Source organism: Netta rufina, assembly GCF_964035555.1.
Source record: "Netta rufina genome assembly, chromosome: 3".
NCBI classification, from domain to species: Eukaryota; Metazoa; Chordata; class Aves; order Anseriformes; family Anatidae; genus Netta; species Netta rufina.
In genome coordinates this window covers 111,569,388-111,589,259 of record NC_140125.1, presented here as the reverse complement: position 1 = coordinate 111,589,259, position 19,872 = coordinate 111,569,388, and the positions used below count along the sequence as shown (strand labels likewise).

General features: G+C 39.8%; 1 protein-coding gene across 8 annotated transcripts in view; it reads left to right on the top strand.

Moving 5' to 3' along the window:
* The window catches only part of PUM2 (pumilio RNA binding family member 2), a 69,774-nt gene that overhangs the window by 15,089 nt on the left and 34,813 nt on the right, over positions 1 to 19,872 (top strand). For 7 of the 8 annotated variants that reach the window (XM_084284289.1, XM_084284287.1, XM_084284292.1 and 4 more), the window contains exons 2-7: positions 8,439 to 8,507; positions 13,741 to 13,846; positions 14,143 to 14,330; positions 14,972 to 15,144; positions 18,464 to 18,734; positions 19,033 to 19,126. In XM_084284289.1, coding sequence (XP_084140415.1) covers positions 8,457 to 8,507; positions 13,741 to 13,846; positions 14,143 to 14,330; positions 14,972 to 15,144; positions 18,464 to 18,734; positions 19,033 to 19,126 — 883 coding nt within the window. In that variant the 5' untranslated portion in view covers positions 8,439 to 8,456. Of the gene's footprint in view, positions 1 to 5,677; positions 5,803 to 8,438; positions 8,508 to 13,740; positions 13,847 to 14,142; positions 14,331 to 14,971; positions 15,145 to 18,463; positions 18,735 to 19,032; positions 19,127 to 19,872 lie in introns of those variants that run through there. The other variant, XM_084284286.1, reaches the window with a different exon arrangement.

The following is a 19,872-nucleotide window of genomic DNA, read 5'->3' as shown; positions in this document are numbered from 1 at the left end:
AGCACAGGGAGAAACTAACAGCAAACTAAAACCACCTTCCTCCCATTCATCCTCTTCTGCCTCCTCCCTGTGAGATGCTCAGAGGAATGAGGGCTGTGGTCAGTCCCTGAAGCTTCATCTCCGCTGCTCCCTCACGGTCCCTCTCTGCCCCTGCTCCACCCGGGGTCCCTCCCACGGGATGCCGGCCTTCCCGAACTGAGCCTGCAGGGGCTGCTCAAAGGCAGCAGCACTTCAAGAACTGCTCCCACACGGCTCCATACCATGGGGTCCATCCCCCAGGAGCAAACTGCTCCAGCACGGGTCCCCCACAGGTGGGCGGCAGCTCCCCCCAGACCCCCTGCTCCTGCGTGGGCTCCTCTCCATGGGCTGCAGCTCCGGCCTGGGGCCTGCTCCTGCGGGGGCTCTCCATGGGCCGCAGCCTCCTCCAGGCCACATCCACCTGCTCCACCGGGGGCTCCTCCACGGGCTGCAGCGTGGAGATCTGCTCCATGTGGGACCCCTGGGCTGTAGGGGGACAGCCTGCTCCACCAGGGGCCTCTCCATAGGCCGCAGGGGAACTGCTGCTGCCTGCCTGGAGCTCCTCCTGCCCTCTTGCTTCACAGACCATGGGGGCTGCAGGGCTGGGTCTCGATCCTCAGTCTCCCAGTTACTGTTGTGCAGCAGGTTTTTTCCCCCTTTTTTTAAATCTTCTGTCACAACATCATTTATTGGCTTGACTCCGGGCAGTGGTGGGCCCCTTTGGAGCCAGCTGGAACTGTCCCTTATCTGACATGGGGCAGCTGCTGGGCTTTGCTCACAGAGGCCACCCCTGCAGCCCGCTGCTACCAAACCCTGCCAGGTGAACCCAGCACAGATCCAACTTTTGCTGTTCACTGTTTCCCTCTTACCTTGCTCTGAGAAATGACCTAGCTCTCTTTTTCCACAGGGTACACTGTTCATTATTTTTCCATTTTCTCCCCATTTCAGATTTTACAATATCTAAATTATATTCACTTTTCTGTTTGCTGTGTGAAAAACATACATTAACAAAGAAGAATCCTAGATTACAGTGCAGAAAGCTAATTTCTGGAGATTTTCACTTGATTCTAGTCATGTACATTTTAATTGTTCTGATTCTTTATGAATTGGTAACAGATTGAATCAAAGCTTGTCGACTCTGTTAGAACGGAGTAGCTGTGTATTTAATTAATCATTACTATACATTAATTGTCCCTAGTTTCTGCTTGTGTGTAGATGATCTTTTCTGTACAAAGTTTTCATTTTCAGAAAAGGCAAATTTCAAGCTTTTGTATAGCTTACAACCTACAGAGCACAGACATTTTTGTCAATTTTTTGACTTACTAACTTTTTGAATAAGAGCTAATTATGGAGTCACGAAGGTTGGTGTCTCAAAATAGCAGTGCATCATTTTCGTGTCACGCTTCCTAATGGCATTAGCTGTAGTATTAATACTCCCTGACAAAGCTTTTCAGTACCGAATGAAATAGTGATGGGTGGAAATCCCTCATGAGTTCCTGAATTCCTGTTACCTCCCCGGTGTCACTTACCACCGTGCTGGGGCAAGGTGATGCTACTTGACTAGCTTAACAAGAAAAGGGCAGGTTTTTAAAATGAGGAAAAAACAGCTTTGTAATGTGCATACATGAAGTAATCAGCATCAATTAAATAATGAGCGTGTTGAGACAACTGCAATTCAGACTTCGTTTCACAGCTTAGTTCCCAAACCTGAATAGATTTTAGTGGCTTCCCTTTTTGTGTGTGGAGTATTTCTGCGGGAGGGTTGGAGATGCTGAATAACACAGCAGAGCAGTAGGGGGAAGGTTAAGAGTCTCAGACTCTCACCTTAACTGTTCCTTGCTGAAGATTAACCTATAAATTTTTGTGTATGAAAGTTCTTCAGTTGATTTACAAGGAGTAGATTTCAGTCCCTCCCCCTCCTTTTTTTTTTTTGAAGAGCTGCCTTTCCTTGTAGCTCATTTAAATAATAAAATAAGTGTCTAAATAATGTATGGGCAAATATTATTTCAATAAATTAAAATAAATTTCCTGTTCATCAAAACTGTCACTGCACGAGTTTATATGGGATTTTTTTCTTCCCTTGTTTAAGCTGTTAGGTAAATTATACATAAACACTTAAGCAACTTTAGATTTTTATTCTACAAAATTCTGTAATATTTGTCTTCCTGTTACCTTCCCTAGAAACTCTTTGGAGCGGGTAATTTTTTACACACTTAAGACTTCATTGAGAAATCTGCCCAGATATTTGGCATGTATTCCAAGGCATGTAGGAACCTAGCGCGTCACATGGAGCAAACAGTAGCTGTTAGGAATGGTTGCAAGTTCTGGTTTCACAGCCGCCTTATTAATAATGTGTGAGGCTGGTACTTCTGCCCGTGGGTGACCGTAGGGATTCAAGTCCTGACTTTGAGGACATCTGGCAGGAGTTGAGGAAAATTTCTGCCACCGAGCAAAACTTGAGCTGGTTGGGTGGAAAGGGGCGTGAAAGCCTGTGCAAGGAAGAGATAAGTTTCTTACATGACAGAAGGTTTGTTTGTGGGGAGCGAGGGGTATTGCAGCTTCCCTAGAGCATGTTTCATTTCACAGCCAGGAACAGAACCCAAGGTTTCTGAGTCTCACTGGGCCAGCGTAGCCACCAAATGGGCTGAAGGAGGTGGAAGGATGTGCTTCGTTTGCCTCTCTTGGTGGAGGCGGTGTCCTGTCGGACGTGGTTTGTACCCTCTGATGTTAGAGGACTGGGAAATTGGTCTGTAATTGGCAGCTGTGTCAGTGTCTTGTGGGATGTCATCCAGCATATTTATATTTATTTATTTATCTGTTTATTTATTTATCTATTGCTGTTTGTAGGAATCTAGGAAGTTTCCTTCTCCAGCGTGCATGATTCCAGATTCCTAGTGCTCCTATTGACAAGCAAGAAAAGCAAGCACACGAATGGTTACCCAGCCATTGGTGGTTGTGTATACACGTCAGCTGTTGGGATCACTCCACCCTTCTGTGACTTGCATTTTCAGTGGGTCAGGCAGTGCTTTTGCAGAGTATTTCTTGCTATGTGCTACAGAAATCCTACCTTGAAATTATAGAGTCATTTTTTTTCGCTGTCACAGGTATGGATGCTTCTCAAACTTCTGCTGTAAGGAACAATAACACCCAGCGATTGCTGATGGGGGGCAGTCAGATCCCTTTTGTTAGAGCATTTGCATGTGTGAAGGGTCATGGAGAGCAAAAGAAAAGAATTCTAAAATTCTAGATCAAGTATCAGTTCAGAAACCTAAAATACACAGATTAAAGAATTAATTCATTTGCTTGTGGAAGTTTTGAGTTGATTTAGTGTCTTGTAATTCACTTTTGGGTATTTAGGTAAGTCTGCAGTTGTGTTACTGTCGTGTATGTTGTTCAGAAAATATTACTTATTTTCAAAATGTGCTGTGCCTGTAGACATTTAACCCAGGAGCATAAACTTCTATTGGGCAGCTGGGTATTGAGCGAGCTTCTGGCTCCTTGATGCTTCAAAGAGGTGTGAGTAGCTGCATCTCGCCAAGGGCTGTTTTAATCAAACAAATGCCTTGTTTTCTTAAAACATTATGCTAGATATTTAGCAGTTTGTAATTAACTTAGATACAGAACATGGTTCCATGATTGCTTATGATTCCAGAAGTTGCTTATTCAGCTGCTGAAATGCTTCTGTTATCTGGATGCAGGACTGGCTAGCCTCAAAACCAAAATAAGTGAAGTATGAAACCAGCAACATACTCTGGAGTAGAAAACCATACATATGGCCCTGAACTACTGTATTTGGTAACACAGGCTCTGGGATTTGCAGTTCAGGCTTGTTGCATTTTTTTCCCCTTGTTCTTCTTTGTTACAAATCTCTACTAGGTTTGTCGAATGCGTTAATTTATATATTTAAAAAAAAAATAGTATTTTTCTTCAGTCATTTCAAAATGCTGAAATGTTAAATGAGCTTTTGTGTATTTCTGACCAAGTGTCCAAGATAACAGTACTGGACAGGATTTAACTTAATCGGAGGGCTGGCAGAATCGCTACGTACTGTGTTTCAAAATACAGCCACTTCTGTGTTCCTATGCTAGTTTAATTTGCTGATGTGAAGTCTCTGCCATAAGAATATACTACATATAAGAAGATAAAAGCTGCAGAAGAGCCACCCCCTGTAGAAAACTACTGAAAAGGTATTTTGCACTGAAGTCTTTCAGCAAAACACCGAAGGAGGCTCAAGCATTCGCCTTGCGACCAGCAGCTTCCCTTTCGTTCCAGCCACGCTGTTGCAGTTGCCAGGTGTTGAATCTCGCCTAGGACCACAGCTTCAGCAGCAAAACCCCTCCTGTGTTCTCTGTCCTGGGGTTACGGTATTGACCTGGGAAGGGAGAGATGGGAATCCAAATGTCTTCATGCAGGAAATGTGGCTTATGGGCTTCCCGCTCAGCTTGTTTGCCTGCTTCTGATGTATAAAGTGAGATCATCTCTCTTTTGGTTTTGGTTTTATTATTTTTTCTCATATATATATATATGTGTGTGTGTGTATATATATATATATATACACACACAGATACATATATTTAGAAAGGGCTTATCTTTGCTGTTTTATCATGGAAATTGTTCACGAGCTTACTTCTAGCAGGATTCAGGATTCTTGGAGAGAATACCACTACTGTCTCCTATATAATATCTATATATCTCCTATAATAATACTGGTCAGAGTACCTACCTCTCTGCTAGGACTCAGGTGCCTAGATTCCAGAAGGGGAAATAGTTTTAAGCAGTGTTTCTTGGGGTAACTCTAGATGGCCATGCAGTCAGCAGCCCGGCTCCTGGATGCCACCCCGAGGTCAGGGCACGGTTTCCAGTTTCCACCTGGTGCCACTGGTGCTCGACTCCACCGTGCTCCAGAGCAGCTCCTGCTCGTTGCTTTCCCTGTCCCAAATCCGTGCTGCAGCTGGATCAGCGGGCTGGGCTGGTGAAATCCTCATGCACAGAAAAGGGAAAGAAAAACCTGAATCAAAGGTTAAACCCTTTACTCGATGACTCCTGAGTTAATTGCAGGGGAAGTGGCGAAAGCTGCCACGGGAAGAATGGCCGAGCTGACCTGCTCAGCAGCAGCTCCCCAGACCTTTTTACCTCTAGCATCAGCTCAGTGTGCTGCTTGGATGTTGCAGCGTTCAGAGGGAGGATTGCCTGGTGGACAGACCACGAGGTAGGAACGAGACAGAGCCGAAATGAGAGCCCCGCTCTGGGAGTTCGAACAGAGTGAAGGAAGGTCTTTACATATGTGTTTAGGTTTAAAATATATTTTTGGTGTATTTTACAGACAGGGCAGAGAGGGAGTGTACAATCAAGAGAGAAGGAGGCTATATTTAAAAAAAAAAAAAAAAAGAAAAGAAAACACAACACTATTTTTGGACTCAGCATTAAAACCTCCTGCTTAATACGGTGATGAATAATGGACTAATGTACGCCAGCACGTTGTATCCAGTTTCAGTGGGAGTGGAAAAAGAACAGTTTCAGAGTATCCATGAACTTTTCCCCCTTTCACATATTGATAGAAAATTCTGATCCAGCCTTTTAAACAGCAGTGTGTGGGAATTGTAATACCTAAAGGATTTTTTTTGATGTGTCGTTTCCATTCGTGTGTAATTTAGTGGGCCCGGGGAATGATCTGACATGTATCAGAAGTGTGGAACGACTGCCAGCTTCTCCTCGTAGGAAATGTTTGTTCGCTTTCAGCTCCTGAAAACTAAGATTAGATCGAGCAGCTAATTCCAAGAGCAGGTAGGTGGAGGAAGAGCAGACTTCAGAGTGATTGTGGGGGAGAAGACAATGAGAAAATAGATGTCACCAACCAAAAACATGAAAAATTTGTAAATGCTGAGTGTCTGTTAATAAAAAAAAAAGTTCAAAGGATTTTTTTTGTTGTTTTATGAATTATGCTAGACAGGGGATGAATAAAAGTTTTCTCAAACATTTTTGAATGCTCTGATTTTCTTAAGGTTAAGACCATATTTTCTGCCAAAGAAATGTACCTCTTAAAAATGCATATTTCTGGAGCATATGAATTAGCTGAACGTTGGCACCATGTTAGAGAAAACATAATTAAAACTTCCTGGTAGTGTGGATAACCACCCAACGTTTCTTTTCCCGGGAGAGGGCACATCTGTGTGTGGTGCTAGGTCTAGCTGGCTTGCCCATGTCGTAGATGTTTTCTTCTGTGGTCGTAGAGATGGGGGCTTGCACCGACAACAGCAGATCTTCTCCACATCCTAGTGCTGCCTGTATTTTCGCCAGTCAGTAAGCTAATCTGTGAAACCTGTACTCGTGATACGGGACAACATTTTGTGGCTGCTGTCTTTGATGGAAAGGCAAATTGGGACCCTCTTTGCTCCGGTAATAGGACTGTTATTTTTCGTGCTGCTGCTAGCGAGAGATAACGCTAACTTCAATACCGTCTTTGTAAGAAAGGGGTGAGCGAGCAGAACCAAAGTTCAGCGTACTCAAGTTTATTTTCAGTTTCAGGAAACTTCAGTTGACTTCAAACTCAGCAGGAAAAAAGAGTTAGCCGCGCTGTTACCCCGCTTCTTGGAGTGCCTTTTCTTAGAGATTCGGAGGTGCGCGTGGCCTTGGGCTTGAACCTCATTGAGCTGGGGAAAAATAAGTATTTGCTTTTAGGTCTTGTACTAAAAAGACATTTATTTATTTATTTTTTAGTTGAACAGTGTTTATTTGGGTAGAATTGATGGCAGATATGAGCTATAAATTCTGTTTAGGAGTCCCGTTAGACCACAACCACATATCTTGAGACCTAAAGTACTTCTGAATTGTAATTGAAACTAAAGTGCACGACTTATTTTGGGGACCGGCTTATGGTAAGATACTCAAGTCTCCCAGCTATCTACAGGTGAAATTCTGCTTTCCAAATTCTGACAAATTCAGAAGTTCTTCAAAACTTGAATCTTCAGTTTTTCTTTCTAAAAAAAATCCTGTTCTTCTACAGCTCATTTTTCCATGTGCATGCACAAAGATTTGATTATCCCTCCGAGCTAATGAGGAGCTTTTTTTTTAAGATACATGACAGTCTGCTTACAGTGTTTAAAAGAATAAAATCAACATAATTAACTTAAATGTCAGCATCTCTGGAAAAAAGGCCAAGGTGCTGATATTTTTTTCATAATTCGCTATGACACTCAATTTTTCTCTCACTGAAATTGTTTTCAATTGGCTTCAAAATCTGACTTTCAGAGAGAAGATTTCATCTTTGATCAGTGAACTTTCAAAAGTATAGAGACACAACCTCAAATGTAATGGTTTATAGTGATTATGGGGCAATAAAAATACTTTAAGAGTAGAATTTTGAGATTAAAACATCTGTCGGCAGGCAATACAAACTTCCTCAAAGCTAAGAAAGAATTGGTGAAGCTGTTTGTGCCGGAATATAAGCACAAGATTGTCTTTGAGTATTTGAGTATTAATTTAAGTTGATCTTAATGTGTTATCAGCTGTATGGAATAACTTTATTTTGGTCTGTTTGTCAATGTGAACAGGTGGGCTTACTAGGGGCAGGCAGGTATCAGGAGGAAAACTTTGATTTTCCTTTTTCTTTACGCTTGAAGAATTTGTTTTCATTATTTTACCCTGCTACATCTCCCTCCTGAGAAAGATGGGTAGAGGAGAAACAACTCCAAATTTCCCTTTATTTATTTTTCTATGCTTATTATGGCTTTAAAAAGTGGAAACAAAATGTGGAAACGAATTTCTCAGGAGAGAATGCCCCTGGTGCCGCATGCCTTGGAAAAGGGGGCTGCTTGTCTCAGCAGCAGCTCTTGCACTTGTAATACACCTTCTGTATTTAAAAATACAAAATCCACCCCCACCACTCCCCGCACACACGGAAGAGTGCTATTTCCTGGAAGAAGGCAAGAGAAATTGTGCTCGTGCAGTCATGCAATCACTTACTGGGCCGTGATAGCAACACGCTACGAGTAGCTTTTGTGTCCTGTCTTGTGAGCTGCTCTTTGTTTGCTGCTAAGTGTGCTCAGTAGCGTTGTGTGCAACCAGCCATCCCCTTTCCAAACTATATCCTGTGCTCAGGTCTTCAATTTCCCTTTATTTATTGCAAATACAGTATTGGTCACTGTTCCCATAGTGAGTGATTTCCGTCTGGATGAATGAATTTTATAGGTTTTTAAAATTTTCCATGGAATTTCCTACACGTTGTCTATTTTATTAACTTGGTTCATTAAATTGATCATTAACTGTGGCTGTTCGCAAGATCGAGACTCGGGTCCAGCCTAGGTTGAGTAGCAAATTTTGTGTGCTCTCAAGTGTTAAAAATGCAGAGCATTGCAGACTAAACTTTTGAAAATACATTGGACTGTGTAATGGATCACTCTTTTTTTTTCTCCTTCCTGCAGGTCCGATCTGTGGATGAGATGAATCATGAGTTTCAAGCTCTTGCCCTAGAATCTCGGGGAATGGGAGAGGTAAGTATGGAGGACTCAAAATCCAGCGGGCGGTTTGGAAATTTTGATACAATCTAAGAAGTCATAAATTATATCAAATCAAGTATGTAGCTTCTGTTAAGACCAAATTGATTTTTCAGGCCACTAAGATCTCCTTCCTAAGGCAAAGATGAGCTAAGTGGCTGTGTTGGGTCTGTCTGAGCTGGAGTCACCTTTTCCCTGCAGCAGCTACGAGTGCAGAGTCCAGCACTTCTAAGAGCACTGGGATGCGTGGTGTTACTGTGTCAGTCTCAGCAGATGACTGATACTGTTGAGGAAGTGGCAATGTAATTTCTTTGAAACCTTGCTTAATTTTCTGAAATGAGGCAGGTTTTCATTGCCACTCTGTTTAAACAAGCAAAACAGTTGCTACCTCCAACAAGCCAAGGAGGCTAGGATCTGCTAAGGGATTTTGGCTTCAGGAAAAGAGGCACTGGCACAACCTAGCAGAAATATGTGGTAATTTACTGTGCCTTTCCTGTTAACTACTCCTTAAAAGAAGATTTTAATCTAGCTAGATGGAGAGGAGGAGGTTTTTTTTTTTTTGTTTGTTTTTTTTTGTCAATGTACTTTTTGAAAAAGTTGTGAAGGTAATAGAGGGTAACTTAGGGAACTGCCTTTGAAGGACCTGAATTGTTTGAAAGGTAATCAGCATGCATTAGGGCTATTTGCCATGGCAGGATATGATAACGAAATAAATTCCTATTGAACAAAGATTTCAAATACTGGTCCATTTGTTTTGCTGGATCGTAGATAAAGCTTTTTGATAATTGAACCAGTGACAATATTTCTGCTTAATTTTTAAAAAATTACAGGACTATATGTTGAAGGGAAACCGTAACTTACAAAAAGCAAATGTCATGTTCTAGGTGCTGAACACTTCTTGGTTGACACAGTGCTGCTATTCTTATTTGTTTTTTCTGATGTTAATGAAGCATTTAATGTATTCTGCATAACTATGAAGATTTGTTTTAAAAAGAAAACAGTTCTGGTGCAGTAATCTGGTATCAGAGATCAGTATTATATTATGACCTTGAGCTTACTAGGCCATTACACCTTTCATTTTGATAGATTCCAGGTGTCTTCATTTAACACAGGTTTTCAAATCAGTGGGTTGACTTTAGTAATTTTCTTAACGTATTGCACAACAATAGATTAGTTCCTGGAATGTATTCCGGGATCTTTTGATCTTATTTTTTGTAATTTTAACATCCTTCCAAAATATTAGAGAAAATACCCTCATAATTACCCATGTCAACTAGAATTGGTAGTTGTACGTTCTGTGCTTCCTTCTATGAGGAGAGGCTGAGAGACCTGGGTCTGTTCAGCCTGGAGAAGACTGAGAGGGGATCTTATCAGTGTTTACAGATATCTCAAGTGTGGGAGACGGAAGGATTTGGCCAGCCTCTCTTCAGTGGTTTGTGGGGACAGGACAAGAGGTAATGGCCATAAAATGGAGCCCAGGAAGTTTGGCACCAACATGCGAAAGAACTTCTTCACGGTGAGGGTGACGGAGCAGTGGAACAAGCTGCCCAGGGAGGTTGTGGAGTCTCCTTCTCTGGAGATATTCAAGGCCCGTCTGGACACCTACCTGGGCAGCCTGCTCTAGGGAACCTGCTTTGGTAGGGGGGTTGGACCTGATGAGCTCTGGAGGCCCCTTCCAACCCCTTCAATTCCGTGATTCAGCCTGCTTCAGAAGGCTTGAAAGGGAGGTTATGTCAAGGGCTCTGCTTCTAGATACTGGGGAGTTTTCTCCCTTAATTTTTCTCCCTAGATAGATTATATCTCTGAATTGAAATTATTTTTTTATTCATAATTCTTAGTCTTCTTGGTCTTTTTTTCCACCCACTGGGATTCAGTGCTTCCTGACATTTGGAGCCCATTAGGTCTTGCTGTTCACATTGTTACTGAAATTAAGACAGTTTATGAATCCTCAAGCAAGTATCACTTCCAGGTGCTAACACAAAGGAATATATTACAGAATCTGTTTTCATTGTACCAGAAAATACTTGGAAATAATGCATCCTGGAAGAGCTTCTGTGCAGGTATTCATCTGAGCTGGCTTCTGATAGAGCCCGGTGTGAGTCAGTGTCGGGAACAGGACTGGTAACGTGAGCCAGAAGGACTGGTTCCTAGAGCCACGGGATGATCCTCGGTCTCTTTCTGTCTTGCAGTTCTCTGCTAATTCATTCCTTCTGTAAAGAAGCAGCCTGAAGTTTTATTAGCAAGAGATCTGCTGTATTGCAGGCATCTTTCTAAAAAGGTCTCCTAAAACTTTAGCTGTTAGACTCAAACGCAGATGCTGCTTCTGGCTCCAGCTCGCAGCTATCGTGACCCTCAAGGTCACGATGATATTCTGAAGAAATACTGACACGTGTTGCTATTTCTCTTCTCTGGGCATCTGCTGTTTGCTATTTCAGGGCTGGCATATTGGGCTTCGGGACCCTTAGTTGACCTAATACAGGCATACATGAAAATTAATTGTCAAACAGAATATAAAATAATTTTATTCGGTAACATCTCTTCTTACAGAAAATGAGAGAATCAGTATGCACATAAATTGTTTTAGGGAGAATGTATCCATTTCTGGTGTCAAGACTTCATTTGGAGAAACTGTAGAAAGCTGTGTAGGAATAACTTCTGATCCTAAAAAAAAAGTCCTTAATTTAAGACCCAGTAATTGAGACTGCAGTGACTTATCTGAGCTGGTTAAGAGGCAGCTTTAGTGTAAGTGGTTATCGTCTATGCATGGAAAGGGCTGTGTTCATCTAGCAGAGACATAACGGGGTCCAGTGCCAATACTGAAAAAGATACTTTGAGTGTACTGTTGGAAGAGCTTAGTAAGAAATAGGGCATTTTTTTTCCATTATTTTGAATTAGGAATTGATGTATTTTTGTACAGTTTTTCTTCAACTACAACTGACTGCATTAAATGGAGGAAATACTGAGCAAAAGGCATATCAAAGGGTAAAGCAAGATGATTATAGTTACTCGTTATATTTGTGATGACCTGTTCTTGATTACCTTTTTCTGTGGAACTAATCAAATAATTTTTTTCTTGCCTCTTAAACAGGAACACAATTACTCATTTTTTCTTTAATTTTTTTTTTTTAAAAATCAATTTATTTAGATACTTGAGGAACTTCTTGTATATGTATAATTCAGCCAAGAGCTTCTCTTTAAATCTGTTCAATCTTAAATTTAGCCTCTGGATGCATAGATGATGGCATTATGTTTTGAGTTGAAGATTTTTGTTGTGTGCTGGAATAGTTAAGGCTGTAGGAAGTTGAGTGTATGTTTGGAACTTGAGCATGCACTTTAAAACAGAAGAAAAAAAATGCACACAAAACGCTAAACAAACAAAAAATAATCCAAACACTTTAGCCTTTGCAGCTTTTTATCAGTGAACGGTTTCTTCCTCTGACAGAAATCCTACAAATGAGTTTTGAAATCAAAACCAGTATTGGAGTGTGTTCTGCTTAAATTTGCTTATTGTTTGCCATGGTTTTGTCTGAACACCTGTGTGACGGTGGGATTGTAAAAATGATTGTCCACTTCCATACTGGGAGGTACCTGCTAATTTTATGACACCGAAGATACTACTTGATCAGTTTTTGTTCGGACCTCCACTTCTGTTATTCCTTACAGCTCTGATCTCAGCTGGAAATATCTTTGAATTTCTATTGGGTTGCATTTAATATAAAATGTGGTTCTCCTTCCCTCTCTCAAACCTGACATTTCACAGATGACATGAAGTGCTTGCTTGCTGTTATAATAATGTCACAAAATGAAAAGCAAGTAGTGTTGTGGACTTGGTGCAAAATTACCACATGAAGCAGAAAAAGATTAATAGATTGTCTGGGTTGATATGAAATTTGCAATCTTTTGCTTTCTACTTGACCTGTAATTTTAAGATTCCATGCATGTTTTCAAACCCTCAGATGGCTGGCTTCATCCAGCTCTTAAACCTGTAAAACTTCATATCCTGGTGCTCCCAAGGTGGTGGTGGCTCTCCCATGTATCGAGGGAGAGGACATCTGTCAGGGCAGGTCATAGCTACGATACTCTTGCAACTATAGTACAGTCCCATAAATAGTTCTGTTGGGCTTTGGCTGTTGGTCATCTCTAACCCCAGTCTTTGTGTTACTGAATTTTTTATGTAAAGAACCCAGGGATTTAAGTATATAGCTTAGTTAATCAAAATATTTTTGTGCTAAAAGTTCTGGGAGACACAGGAAACATCAGTCAGCAATCCTTAAGTTACCAGAGAGGAGCTCCTTTCACCTCTGTTGTTTCATTATTAATATCTGTGACCTGCTAATGGCAGTCTTAACCTCTGCTTTAAGCAGCTTTCATGAACTCTTTTAAAGCTACATTAAGAAAAAAAAAGTGTTGTTAATAGTTCTATTGAGGCTCGTATTAGGCAGATGTGAAGTTGAATGATTTTTCCTATCAGATAAGCAACAGGAGAGAGATTCTTATTTGTTTGTTGCTTTGGTCATGTCACGCCAAGCCTCGTTCTTGAAGACAGTACAGAAGTGATTCTGATACTGATAACTTCAACAAGCTTGAAAACTTCCTTTAGAAGTAGTAATGAAAAAAATCATACAGCTAAATGAAATGGCTGGTAGGTGCAACTGCAAATGTGGTGGTCAGTGACTTGTAACCAGCAGATCCGTATGGTGTGGAGCAGCTGACATGTCGTGGTGTGGGTTAGTTGCTTTCTGAAGTTTGGAGCATGATCCGTTTGAGTGAGCAGAGCTTTATAATGAACTGCTTCTGTTTCTGTTCGTCACGATGGTGTTAGTTAAAGGCCAAGCTTCTGAGCCAAAATGTGGAGAAGGCAGCGTTATGTTAACATTTCTGAGAGGATTGACTTGGTTTAACACAGGGATTAATGTGATTAGCGTTTTATCAGAGCTGCTTCTATATTCACTATCGCTTCCTCATAACTTCAGAATCTGTCTTATTGGGGTCATTTCAACATATTTTTTTTTTTTAATGCAGCATCAGCAACAACTTTTAAGTCTTCTTTTTTTTAATTATTCCTTGGTTGTGCACACATCCTTATGTAAAGCTAACTTTGGTATTGGCCTCTCTAAAACAAATTGCCTGTCCTCTTTGTTATACTATTTATTTTTTTACCTATCTATTTTCTTTATCTATCTTTTTTACCTATCTATTTTAAATAAAACAATTTTCTCTTTTTAAACAGCTTTTACCTGCCAAAAAGTTTTGGGAACCTGATGATTCAGCAAAAGATGGACAAAAAGGGATATTCCTTGGTGATGAGTGGAGAGAGACTGCATGGGGAACTCCTCGTAAGTGATAAATTATGTACTGAGAAATCAATCATGTTTAGTAAGTGTTATTTCAAAGTAAAATATTACAATAAATGATAGGTGTATGTTTAATTTGTTTTTCCTTTTGTTTTAGTTGGAAAAATCTATGTTTCACTGGTGTCTGTGTGCTAAAAATACTTTTTGAAAGTGAGGTTTGGATTTTCTTATGTACTTGAATTTTGGTCTCGTTTCACTTCTCATCTGCAATGAAATGCAACAATATAACAAGTTGTGTTCAGAAAGTACAATTGTGATTATTTATTTATTTTTAACAGACCATTCTATGTCCCAGCCTATTATGGTACAGAGAAAGCCTGGACAGGGTTTTCATGGAAACAGTGAAGTAAATGCTGTATTGTCTCCGCGATCAGAAAGTGGTGGCCTTGGAGTGAGCATGGTAGAATATGTGTTAAGTTCCTCTCCAGCTGATAAATTGGATTCCCGGTTTAGGAAAGGAGCTTTTGTAAGTAACATAGTGTTAAGCTTGCTTAGTTATCTACTGTAGTCTTACTGAATTACGTGGTTATATTTTCTACCTAATTTGTTCATTTTTTTATCTCTTCTTTTTAGAAGGAAGTGTGTAGTTGCTATCTGCCTTTCTTCCTTGGTTGGAGGGGGCAGAAGAGGTCAGAGGGAAGTGGTTTGGGAATCTTGACTAAATAGCTGTCTTAAAAACAGTACTTTCCTAATACCTTTAAATAAAGGTAGGAAAAAAGATCGCAAATCCATTAATTTAAAATCTGTAATGGCCTTTATTTTAGAACTTCCTATTTTGTGTTTCAGTATAAGGGGGTTTCATGTACTGGATGTTTTAACTGTGTAAGATAAAGTTTAATTTGAGGTGTTACTGCTTTAACAGTGCCGCTATAGTTAAGGTTGAGTTAGCTCTTCCATTATAAATCTTGGCATTCCTTTTCACATTCTGGCAGTTATTAATTGCATGTGGTTGAAACTTGATGACCAAGTTACCCACCAAATGCAATTTCATTGAAAACAAACTGTTTGTATTGTTTACGTGCACTGTAGTGTAGAATTAGGTCACCTTGTGGTGCTCCTATTGTGTTCTGTTAAATACTCAGAATCAAACAGATTCTTTTTCCTCAGGGCACTAGAGATGCTGAAACAGATGGACCTGAGAAAGGAGATCAGAAAGGCAAGGCTTCTCCATTTGAGGAGGACAAAAACAGAGATCTTAAACAAGGAGATGATGAGGATGTTACTAAAATAAATGGCAGAGGTTTGCCAAATGGAATGGATGCCGATTGCAAAGATTTTAAGTAAGCTTTTAACTGTTTCTCAAGAAGACGAGCATGTCTCTTAAGGCATTATTACAGTTCTGGTTTGTGTGTCAGCTTTAAGCATTATCCAGCTGCAGAGTGATTCTTGCTGCTACCTCACGTCCTCCCTTTCCCACTGTGCCACATGTTTCTTAGGATGTCATTAGTGTGTGTATCACTTCTCATGAGCCAGGTTCATCTTAATAAAGTCTTTCTTCAGAGTAAGTGAGTACCTTCTCGATGTGGTGAATTAAAGAGGGATGAAAGCTTTCACCCTTTTAATTGCAAAGAAAATTCCTTTCTCTCTCTCTGCTTCTTTTTAATACTTTATAACTTTTGCATCTGATTGTTGTTGTAGAGAGATAGCCCTGCAGAATTTTAATTTGCCTTCTAATTTTGCTGGTGGATACCGCAGTCTAACACAGCTACTTCCCCACAAAAGTTTTTGTAGAAACCATTTATTTGGCTAAGGGGAAACGATGTATTTCTCTATTCACACGGCTGAATGTTACCTATTTGCAATATAGAATGGTGTTACGATTTAATTTGCTTTCTTATTAAACAAAATGGAGCAAGCTCAATGTTTTTGAAGTACAAACTCCTATAGGACAGCACAGCCACCCTGTTTTTGTTTTTGTTTTTTTTCATAATAATAAAATGCATTTTAAATTGGGTGTTTTTAGAGAACTAATCTTTGGTTTTAAATGACTGGTGCATTTATAACTGTCACACAGAAGAGTTAGCAGGGTTAGAAAACTAGAGCGCTGCTCATAAATTTGTACTGATGTGATGAACGTGACTGAATAGTTGTAATTTCATTAGTTTATAATTAAACACTTATATTAAAATGTGTGTTTGAATCCCATATGTAAGTATTTCTTATCCTTTTTAAAAAAACAACACAGTGTAGTCACCTGAGGCTAAGGAAGGAGTTTTCAGGCATATTTTTCAGGACACGTCATTGAAAAGAATATGTATCAACCATATCAGAGAGTTCAAGCTAATTACCTCCTTCCGGGAGCATATGCAAAATAAATTTGCTTCCAATATCATAAGTAGAAAATGCAGAATAAATTTTGTCCCGCTTTTCTTTTCCGGAGTTTATTTCAGTTTTAAAATACTTGATTGCAAAGTACCTTTTGTATTATTTAAAGAGGGAAATGACTAAAAACTAGTGCAAAAAAGCATCCAAAGCCAGTAAACCTCTCAAAACATAAGGTCGTCCAATTTAAATGGCCCATGTAAAGTGATGGTATAGAGCCCTCCACTTAGAGGTTTATAATTGAAGTATTGACACAACTTTAACTATAGCAAGAACAGCACCAATATGAGGAGCTTCCTATGCTAAGTAAACAAGTATTAACAAAGAAACTTTGTCCTGTCTTCCTCCTTGTATTTTTATTGTACTTACTCATGGCATTTTTTTAAACTAAAATACGTACTGAAATAACTGCCTCTTCCTTTTGTTCTTCAGTCTTTTGATACTGTATGTCACTTGGGAAGAATAAGGAATGTTAAATGGCTTCAAACTCAGGTTTATTCATTGAGCAAGATACACTTGCTAGCTAGGATACTTAGATGATAGCCCGTACGTTGTAAATGACTGAATGTGACAAAAACAAAACAAAACAAAAAAACTACTGTAAAAAAAAACTGCTTTATCCTGAAGTATTTTGTCCAAAGTAGTAGATTATATTGTACTGTTGACTGAGCACATGAAAAGACTGCTTTCAAGTTAAACAGTCTTTAGAGTTGATATTAGCAAGTGCATAAGTACTAGCAGATCTCTTGGCATTGATCTTATGCTTTGGTGAAGAAGAGGGACTTCAGCTTTGGAGCCCTGAGGAGGGAGGAGAACAGGTACTAAAGGCTGTGTCTCTATCTTAGAATTAGTGTTCAGGCAGTGTAGTGTTGGAATAGATACAATTTTAGTCCTGCAGGGTTGCTTTTTTTGATTATGAATCCAGTCTTCACAAATAAAGCAGATTTGCCTGGAATTTGTGTGTTTCCTGCGAAATGATAGATTGCTGTAATCACAGCGCTCAACACAACTAATGTGTTAAGGGATCATAGACACAACTCACTCCTGGTAGCTGACATTAAATTATTGTCAGTAAAGAAAGGCTAGTCTAAACAGAAGGTAAGATACCAGTCCAAATTAAGGTACCCTAAATTTAACGAAATGCAGGATTGGGAATCTGTTGAGGATGTGACTCCGCTGACACCTCAGTTCAGGTGTTTGCATGCAGGTATTTGCAGGTGCACTGGGAGATTCTCCTGTATGATGGAGTGGAGATGCAGTCAGTAAAGCAGTGGAGATGTGAGAATGATTCAGCTTTTACCCTACAGTTACTTCCTAGTGACTGGTCAGTTGAGTTGCTATCTAGGCTCTGTCAATGGCACTAACTAAATTTTCATCCTCAGTAGGGTTTTAAACACCAGTGCACCTACAGATGCCTAAGTGTAGCCGTCTAAATCCCAGACAGTCCCCTCCAGCTCTTCCCATTTGGAAAGCTGAACTTCAGGGCTTTGACACAGTAAACAATTTCCAGCTGCATATCTCTGACTTGCTGTCAAAAGAAAAAAGGACACTCACGTTTTTGCTCCATCCTAAGGATTTTCTTCTGGAACAATGGGCTGTGTTTATTCTTAGGAAAGTTGAGATGGAATGGATGGGGTTATAGTAGGGACACTTTTTTCCCCTGAGCAATCATCTTGTGTAGTCTATTAAATCACTTGTGTAGGACATGAAATGTTTTGAGTGCTAAATGAGGGACTTCCAGTTTTACTTAGAGGTGAAAAATGTATTGTTTGCTTTGAGATGTGAAGGATACTAGCTCTATTGTATGTTTGTCTTTCCCAGTTGAAGTTTTATTGTCTCCTTCTCTCCTTCGGCATGAGATCCACTTAGCCATGTCCTTTTATTTATTTTTAATTATTTCTCTTCAGTGTGCTTTATAGTAATTGTCACCCCCAAAATGCAGTAAAGAGCCATCCCAAAAGTTACAGGTTATTGCAGTTCACTTCACTGTAAATAGCCTCAAAGTTTAGTTTGTTGTTCCTCTTACAATGATTTAGAGACATGTATATTCTAAAGTTTAAAAGAAAAAAAAAAAGAAAGAAAGAAAAAGGAATTATGCTTTGAAATGAAATATATCCTTTATCTTGAGCCATCAGTGCATGTTGGTTAAAATCAGTCTGTTGTTCTCCTTTGTAACATCTCTGTTCAGAGATCCCTTTAAAGTAGAAATGCTGTACTCTGCCAATAGACAGTGTTATTTAAGACTGTAAGAGCCTATCTTGAATTTCTTCTAAACAGTCGTACCCCTGGAAGTCGACAAGCCTCCCCAACAGAAGTAGCTGAACGCTTGGGTCCCAATCCTAGCACCACAGAAGGATTAGGTCCACTTCCCAATCCTACAGCCCACAAGCCTCTGGTAGAAGAATTTTCAAATCCAGAAAATCAGAATCTAGATGCCATGGAACAAGTTGGTCTTGATTCTCTACAATTTGACTATCCTGGCAATCAGGTACAAATGGACTCTTCGGGAGCTACTGTAGGACTTTTTGACTACAATTCTCAGCAGCAGGTTAGTACTGGACTTGAAAAGATGCCAGATGAGTCCTTTAAGTTATGCATTATCCAATTTGATAGTTGTTTAAGCATGTAATGAATTTTGTTTTATTATATGTCCTTGACGTAGTTGAAGGGAAATATATATTTAATCTGGAAGAATATTGGTGTGTAATTTTCCAGTTAAGTAACTTAAGGTAGAAGCCTGGTTTAAAATCTTTTTTTTTTTTTAATAAATAAATCCCAGTAAATTATAGCCATGACTTTTGAAAACTGAAGTGCTTCTTTTTGTTTTCTTTTTTTTTTTCTAATAGCTTTTCCAGAGGACTAATGCTCTGACTGTTCAACAGTTAACAGCAGCCCAGCAGCAGCAATACGCCCTGGCTGCAGCTCAGCAGCCACACATAGGTGAGGTTTTTGTCAAGTGCAGCAGGTGTCTGTGGCAAACATTTGTGTGTGATGCTCTGGTATACTCCTGTGTTTCACCTGCTCGATTCTAATTTAGTTAGATTGGTCTATTTTAGCTCATTTTAGTGGTCCTTCTGAAAACTGCCCCGAATTACTGCGTAAGACAGTCCTGCCCTTAGAAAATGCTGTTTCCTGATTCATTCTCGTGTGTAATTTTTTTAATTTTGTACTGTTAATGTAAAGAAACGAAAGGTACTTTAAATAAGAAAAATCTCCAATAATTAGTGATAGAAACAGCACTTTTATTATGCTGTTATGCAGTTCAATATTTTTGATAGTCCAGCTAAAACCATTGTGTAGTAGAATTTGGAAATCAAACTTAGTGTTTGGGTTGATTAATTCTTTCTTTGTTAATGGCATCAAACAATACCTCTTGGTTTCTGGAAAAAAATTCTTTAGCAAGAATTTTTGCTGTCTTTTAAAGTAATGCAGTGAACGAATTGAATGCATAAAGTTCTTGCATGAAGCTCACTACCAGCTCAGCAAGGAGGCTAAGTTTCAGTGACACCAGTATCAGTTTTATCAGCCACTGTGGCAAAGATGTGCGTTTGGGGAGGGAGAAGCAAGTGAGGTTGGCACATATGAGGAAGCAATTCCTCATTTAGGGAAGGGAGCTCCTCAAATTCTGGCACAGTAGGACAGATATGAAGACACTGTAAAAGTGGTGGCTCTTCAGCATCATCCAG